This window comes from Oncorhynchus gorbuscha, linkage group LG01 (genome assembly GCF_021184085.1).
Source record: "Oncorhynchus gorbuscha isolate QuinsamMale2020 ecotype Even-year linkage group LG01, OgorEven_v1.0, whole genome shotgun sequence".
Lineage (NCBI taxonomy): Eukaryota > Metazoa > Chordata > Actinopteri > Salmoniformes > Salmonidae > Oncorhynchus > Oncorhynchus gorbuscha.
The window spans coordinates 2,685,013-2,693,599 of NC_060173.1; the positions used below are offsets into that span (position 1 = coordinate 2,685,013).

General features: G+C 40.9%; 1 protein-coding gene across 1 annotated transcript; it reads left to right on the forward strand.

Annotated features, from left to right (window-relative positions):
• Nucleotides 1-1,690: 1,690 nt before the first annotated feature.
• LOC124038143 (intestinal mucin-like protein) lies at nt 1,691-8,130 on the forward strand (the record flags this gene model as incomplete). Its single annotated transcript, XM_046353683.1, has 12 exons — nt 1,691-1,892; nt 2,164-2,233; nt 2,975-3,117; nt 3,207-3,238; nt 3,667-3,835; nt 5,740-5,780; nt 5,969-6,091; nt 6,228-6,326; nt 6,616-6,744; nt 6,978-7,017; nt 7,440-7,560; nt 7,758-8,130. Coding segments are annotated over 12 exons (1,350 nt in total), but the record flags the coding sequence as incomplete, so codon positions are not given.
• Nucleotides 8,131-8,587: the final 457 nt, after the last annotated feature.

The window sequence follows — 8,587 nt, forward strand, 5'->3', positions numbered from 1 at the left end:
AGGGGAATAGGGTCCCATTGTAGTGCACTCCTTTTAACCAGGGGGAATAGGGTCCCATTGTAGTACATTCCTTTTAACCAGGAGGAATAGGGTGCCATTGTAGTGCACTCCTTTTAACCAGGGGGAATAGGGTCCCATTGTAGTGCACTCCTTTTAACCAGGGGAATAGGGTCCCATTGTAGTGCACTCCTTTTAACCAGGGGAATAGGGTCCCATTGTAGTGCACTCCTTTTAACCAGGGGGAATAGGGTCCCATTGTAGTGCACTCCTTTTAACCAGGGGGAATAGGGTCCCATTGTAGTACATTCCTTTTAACCAGGAGGAATAGGGTCCCATTGTAGTGCACTCCTTTTAACCAGGGGGAATAGGGTCCCATTGTAGTGCACTCCTTTTAACCAGGGGAATAGGGTCCCATTGTAGTGCACTCCTTTTAACCAGGGGGAATAGGGTCCCATTGTAGTGCACTCCTTTTAACCAGGGGAATAGGGTCCCATTGTAGTGCACTCCTTTTAACCAGGGGGAATAGGGTCCCATTGTAGTGCACTCCTTTTAACCAGGGGGAATAGGGTCCCATTGTAGTGCACTCCTTTTAACCAGGGGGAATAGGGTCCCATTGTAGTGCACTCCTTTTAACCATGGGGAATAGGGTCCCATTGTAGTGCACTCCTTTTAACCAGGGGGAATAGGGTCCCATTGTAGTGCACTCCTTTTAACCAGGGGGAATAGGGTCCCATTGTAGTGCACTCCTTTTAACCAGGGGGAATAGGGTCCCATTGTAGTGCACTCCTTTTAACCAGGGAGAATAGGGTCCCATTGTAGTGCACTCCTTTTAACCAGGGGGAATAGGGTCCCATTGTAGTTCACTCCTTTTAACCAGGGAGAATAGGGTCCCATTTGGGATGCATCCATTGTGTAGACCAAAAACACTTTAAGTATGAATCAGATGAACAGCTTGTAGTACTCTGTGAGTAAACTGAACATTTGTTGCAATGATTTAATGTTATTTTGTTGTGTGTTTTTGCATTTCCATGGCATTAAAGTTCACTGTACAGTTACAATGATAGAAAAACCAATTAAAAGATACTGTAGGTAGGCTTAAAGTTAGGAGCAGCAGTTTCTGACCTAAAATAACTTTTGTTTTCTCTCATTCCCATATTTATTGTGCCTTTATAAAGGTACCTGTGACAATATCAGGAAAAACGATTGCAGATTACCGACTGGAAAGATTGACCCATCATGTCCTGGGATGGCTCATAAATGGAAGATTCCTGATGATAAAAACCCTACTGTGAACGGCAACCCATTATCCTACCTACCCCCACGCCTCTAACCTGCCCGTCAGGAAAGACAATCTGTGACATCATACTTAGCCTGTAAGACGTGTAACCTTGTAATAACACAAAGAGACAGCTATATTACAAAGACAAGGGAATCTGATTGAGGTTGCTATGACACTGTTTACATACAAGTCTGTAAACTCTCTAGTAAAGTCAAGGGTTGTTGTTCCAAAACTTAGAACCAAACTTAACTTACAGACTGTTTATGCCGTATAAAATATGTCATATTCATAGGAACTTCATAGATGCTTCACAAATAATGAAGCGTGTTAGGCATACAGTAATCAATATTTGTAAGTGATCTGTTGTGACATGTTAAATGCCCCATTTGGGTTAGGCCGATATAATAACTTAAATGGGTTCTTTATTTTGGAAGGGTCTTTAAGCAATGCCATGATGTTATCCCACAACAACCCTTCTTCGAGGCCTGTAAGTTTGATGTCTGCAACATGCCAAATATCTCAATCGGCTGCTCCAGCCTGGAAACCTACGCTGTGAGGTGTGCAGCAGCTGGAGTCTGTATCGACTGGAGGAAATCAACTAATGGAACATGTGGTAGGGAAGGACTTTCATATCCAATAAGACCTGTGTCCCCAATGGGATCCTATTCCCTACATAGTGCACTGCTTTTGACCAGGCTCCGGCCATAAGTAGTGATCTAAGTAGGGAATAGTTTCCAATTTCGAATGCAGGATAGATGTTAATACGATTTTAAATAATTCTAATAACTTTACGATTTACATTAATTATTTGTATTTTGACAACCTGCATTTACAAATTGTGTACATGCTGTTTTGTCTTTCATTCCATCTTGACCATGATATAGATCTGACATGCCCTAAGACCAAAGTGTATAAGGCATGTGGCTCTACTATCCAGCCAACATGCAATTCAAGGTATCCATCTCATTCCCATCTCATCTCATTCTCAATCTCATCTCATTCCCATCTAATCTGATACTCATTACATTCTCATTCCCATCTCATTCCATCTCATCTCATTCCCATCTTATCTCATTCCCATTTCATTCCCATCTCATTCCCATCTTGTTCTCATCTCATTACCATCTCATCTCATTCCCATCTCACTCTCAACTCATTTCAATCTCATTCCCATCTCATTCCCATCTCATTTCATTCTCATCTCATTCTCATTTCATTCTCAACTCATTCCCATCTTATCTCATTCTCATTTCATTCTCAACTCATTTCAATCTCATTCTCATCTCATTCTCATCTCATTCTCATCTCATTCTCATCTCATTCTCATCTCATTCTCATCTCATTCTCATCTCATCTGATTCTCATCTCATTCTCATCTCATCTCATTCTCATCTCATTCTCATCTCATTCTCATCTCATCTGATTCTCATTACATCCTAATTCCCATCTCCTGTCATTGCCAACACATTTCATTCCCATCTCATTCCCATTCTCATCTCATTCCCATCTCATCTCATTCCAATCTCATCTCATTCTCATCTAATTTCCATCTCATTCTCATTCCCATTTCATTCCCATCTTGTCTCATTCCCATCTCATTATCTTATACCTCTACCTAATGGACATGCATTCTTAAAGGTTTCCATTCTATACCAAGGTTTCTAGTCTGTAAAAAAATGTTTTTTCTTGTCTTAGATACAATGACAAATATGTGCATCCATGTCAAGGAGCACAAATGAGCCGTGACGTTGTATGTGACTCATTCATGGAGGGCTGTTTCTGCCCTGAGGGTACCATCTTGTTCAACACATTCTCTGACACCTGTGTTCGTGACTGTGGTAAGGATGTGTCAGTTTGAGGAATACATTGTTTAATTGTGTCTCAAAGTACCACCATTTATGACCTAACATCTTATTTTCCCTTCAAGGATGCACAGGACCTGATGGAAAACCCAAACAGGTAATAATGTGGATGTATACCACAATGAATCTGTCAGAAGAAATGGTTCAACTGCTCACTTCACATGATGGCCCACAAAAAGGTTCTGTAAAGAACCCCCATTATTTTAATCAGTTTACTAGTTTCATTGGGGATTGTAAGTTGTCCAGCCCTGAAGAGGCTGGAGCCCTAATGTTATTATCAATCAATCAAATGTATTTGATAAAGCCCTTTTTTCATCAGCAGCAGCAACAAAGCCTTTACACATACCCAGCCTAAAACTCAAAGAGCAAGCAATGCAGAGGCAGAAAGACAGTGGCTAGGAAAAACTCCCTAGAAGGCAGAAACCTAGGAATAAACCAAGAGAGGAACCAAGCTCTGACGGGTGGCCAGTCCTCGTCTTAATAAATTTGAAGTCTCTGCTAACAGTGTTTGTTTTGTCCCAACAGTTTGGTGAGACTTGGTACAGTAACTGCCAGAAGTGCACGTGTAATGCTGACACAATGAGTGTCCAGTGTGAACCAGTGAAATGTCCGCCCCAAGAAATTGTTACCTGTAAGAAGTACGGTGAGGTGTTGGTCAACGAGACGGTGGACTGCTGTCAGAAAAATACATGTGGTGAGTAGAGACAGGATAGAGAGGCACCTTAACGTGCTACCAGGTAACTCGGGTACAAGTCTGCTTGTGCTAAATGTTTGGCATATGACAAGGAGTGGAATGTTAGCACCAAACAGCTCTTCATTCTAGCTACTTCATAAAGCCTTCATAAGCACTACATAAATGTGTTACAAAGCATCTATAACGTGCTTTATAAAGGGTTCATAAATGTGCCATAACTCTTTGACATAATCACGGGACTGTGATTAGTATCTCTTGTCCCTGAGCTGGAGGACCAATGGTTTCTTACCTCTCTTTCCGCTGGAGGTTCTGCATGTTGATTCCAACCTTAAAAGTAACAACAAAGAAAACTCATAGAAGACCATGTTAATGGACCCTATCAATGGACCCTGTTATTGGACCCTGTTATTGGACCCTGTCATTGGACCATGTCATTGGACCATGTTATTGGACCATGTCATTGGACCCTGTCATTGGACCCTGTCATTGGACCCTGTCATTGAACCATGTCATTGGACCATGTCAGTGGACCATGTTATTGGACCATGTCATTGGACCCTGTTATTGGACCCTGTTATTGGACCCTGTCATTGGACCATGTCATTGGACCATGTTATTGGACCATGTCATTGGACCCTGTCATTGGACCCTGTTATTGGACCCTGTCATTGAACCATGTCATTGGACCCTGTTATTGGACCCTGTTATTGGACCCTGTCATTGGACCATGTCATTGGACCATGTTATTGGACCATGTCATTGGACCCTGTCATTGGACCCTGTCATTGGACCCTGTCATTGAACCATGTCATTGGACCATGTCAGTGGACCATGTTATTGGACCATGTCATTGGACCCTGTTATTGGACCCTGTTATTGGACCCTGTCATTGGACCATGTCATTGGACCATGTTATTGGACCATGTCATTGGACCCTGTCATTGGACCCTGTTATTGGACCCTGTCATTGAACCATGTCATTGGACCCTGTTATTGGACCCTGTCATTGAACCATGTCATTGGACCATGTTATTGGACCCTGTTATTGGACCCTGTCATTGAACCATGTTATTGGACCCTGTCAGTGGACCATCATCATGCACCATAATTTAAAAACTTTGTAAAGTGATAAAACAGTGACTTCATATTTCTATTCCAAGAATGTGGAAAGGCACAGCGCTCACTCAAACATATCATGTACTTAGACTTTAACTTCAACCTGGAGCTAATTATTAAGCCCAGGATGAATGTAAATATTATCATGAACATGGAGCAGGTGTCATGATGGTAACATGGTGCAACTGACATGATGGTAACATGGTGCAGGTGTCATGATGGTAACATGGTGCAGGTGTCATGATGGTAACATGGTGCAACTGACATGATGGTAACATGGTGCAGGTGTCATGATGGTAACATGGTGCAGGTGTCATGATGGTAACATGGTGCAGGTGTCATGATGGTAACATGGTGGAGGTGTCATGATGGTAACATGGTGCAGGTGTCATGATGGTAACATGGTGCAGGTGTCATGATGGTAACATGGTGCAGGTGTCATGATGGTAACATGGTGCAGGTGTCATGATGGTAACATGGTGCAGGTGTCATGATGGTAACATGGAGCAGGTGTCATAATGGTAACATGGTGCAGGTGTCATGATGGTAACATGGTGCAGGTGTCATGATGGTAACATGTAGCAGGTGTCATGATGGTAACATGGTGGAGGTGTCATGATGGTAACATGGTGCAGGTGTCATGATGGTAACATGGAGCAGGTGTCATGATGGTAACATGGTGCAGGTGACATGATGGTAACATGGTGCAGGAATTGTGACTAACTTAACCGTTCAACAACTGTTATGCCTCAACCATTGTCTGACCCTTTTATTGTGTGTTCTTTCAGTGCCCAAACCTGTTTGTGTCCACAACAATACTGAATACACGGTGAGAAGTGACACTTCTTTGATATCACTCAGAGCCGTATGACAATAAATCATTTGTACATTTTGTATAAAATAAACCTAAATATTGATGTTCCAATTATAGATTGCCCCTTTAAGTAATCCTGAGAGCCACTGTGGCCCCAGGCTGAATTGTTGCTTCAGTGCATGACACTAACTCTCATTCTCCAGCTTGGTGAAAATGTTCCCAACGGCACCTGTGAGGAGTGCAAGTGCGGTCCTAAAAAGGATCCAGTCTCCAAGCTATATGTTGTTGAGTGTGCCCAAATCAACTGTTACACCACCTGCCCAACGGTACTGTACTCGGGATAATTTGCGAACTCGGTTTAACAGAAGTGAACCATTTTACATGGTTGGCTATACAGTATAATATTCCAGGTTTATAGGAAAGAAATCCCCTAATGATGTCACCATGTTGATTCTCCTCCAGGGTTATGAGTATGAAGTCGTACCTGAGAAATGTTGTGGAACGTGTGTACAGAAGGACTGTGTTGTCGGTCTCCCAGATACCACGTCTCACATCATTCAGGTGACATTGATGAGATAATGCACCCAAATTAGATGATTTTTAATATCAGATATCTTTGTGAAATGTCAAAGGGACGAATGACATCAATAATGAGAACATATAATTGCTTAGAAATCCTCATAAATGTTAAAGGTGTAAATGCTTAAGAATGTAATGTTTGTTTACATTTTCAAATAATGATGTAGATATTTCTCAAAAGTTTATAAATAATTGATCAACTCTTATTCATTTAAGTTTTTATAACGTACAGTATTAAATTACCAACATTTATTTTCTTGCTACTTGACAGCTTGGGAAGTTTTGGTCGCCCCCTAGTGACCGCTGTGTGAAGTATGAATGCACGAAGACAAACAACCAGTTCATCATTGTGGAATCCAAATTGGAATGCCCAGTGTTCCGTCCAGAGGACTGTGTCCCTGTAAGTAGATGAGGAAACTGGTTGAATGTGTTTGTTTGAAGTAAAGTAACTATTCCTAAATATACTGCTTGCTTCATTTGATAGTAACTTGGAGGTTAAATTGAATTTACACCTGAGTAACATATTCATAGATGATCATAGTTTTCCAATATAACAGCTATACTGTGTTCTCTAGCTCATTAGACTGTAACTAGTCATATCCAAATTGAGCTGTACACTATTCTTTTTCACAGGGAACTGAGAAAACTGATGCAAATGGATGTTGCACAACCTGTAAGTTAAAACAATATAATGATTCATTTCTAAATATTCATGATTTGTGTTGTATTTTTCGTTTATATGTCAGATCTACGAGTCAAACATATGAACCTGACCACTTATGAACCTGACCACTTATGAACCTGACCACTTATGAACCTGAACTCTTATGAGCCTGACCACTTATGAACCTGACCTCTTATGAACATAACCTCTTTTGAATATAACCTCTTATGAATATAAATCCTCTTATGAGCCTAACATCTTATGAGCCTGACCTCTTATGACGCAATAAATCAACGTTGAGTTACTGTAGATGAAAGTGAATACAGATGTGATGTACTGTTTCAAGTTGCTCATCTTTAGTCCATCTTTACATAGGAAGGGGGAAACTCATCACTTTAAAATGTCCTCCTTAACTCTGTCTACCTCCACAGGCACTTTAATCAGTCACTGTGATGTGAAGAACACCACCACCTACCTTGAGGTGAATAACTGCAGGTCCTCTGTGCCGGTGGAAATCTCAGCCTGCGGGGGATCCTGTGGAACATCTTCTATGTGAGTACAAACTCTAAATAAGAACACAAACACACGCCGAAAAGCACACAGAAACAAACGCAAGATGCATTTGAGTTTTGCAGAAATGTGTACGGGGGGAATTGGATTGAAGGGTGAGAATTCAATGGAAGTTGACCTATAGCAGAATAAATGTGGTACTGTTTCTAACAGTGTTGTTTGTGTGTCCTGTTTGCTAGGTACTCTGCAGAGAAAAACACCCTGATGCACTCCTGCTCCTGCTGTCAAGAGATGTCTACCAGTGAGAGGAAGGTGGAGATGGTCTGCCCTGATGGGAAGAAGATCATGCAGTCCTACATTTACATTGATAAGTGTGGCTGCCATGACTCTGAGTGTGACAAGAAGAACCACTTAGATTAGGCCTTGACGAATGAAGTCTTTTGAAGTGTTCTTATTTACCTGCATGGAATATTCAATAGTTTTATCTAAAGGGAACCAATAGGGTCTGTCTCATTATCATATAGGCTACTTTCATGAACTGCATGTCCTTTCTCTCTACCTACACTATCATAGACATAATGCAAACCTATTAAACTGATGAAGAAGCATGAAGTCATTGTCTTTCCTGTTTTATTTCATATTGTCAAGTGTGTCATTGTGTAACTAGGGAAACAGTACACATAGTATTTAATAAAGAATGTATTCATTACATAACGGTTACTATTAAAAGGGGCAATCTGCAATTCAAACAATAACAAAATGGCCACCCTGCCAGTGTTTTGGCAAAAAGCTGAAGAATGGGGTTGGAGAAATGTAACCACTCTCAAGTTCATAGACAGGCCATGGATTTAAGAACTGACCGTCCATGATATCAAAATGATAGTTTTTATTATGTTTTGAGGCTATACAGTTTTTGTTAACAATTATGTTGTTTACCAACAATGGAATAAAACAATCTTATATTCTGGGTTGTGATGGGCTACGACAGTTGAACTCAGCTCATTAGGAATTTATAAGTGATATTCTTCAAGAATCAATGGGTATTATCAATTTACAAGTCCAGAAATAT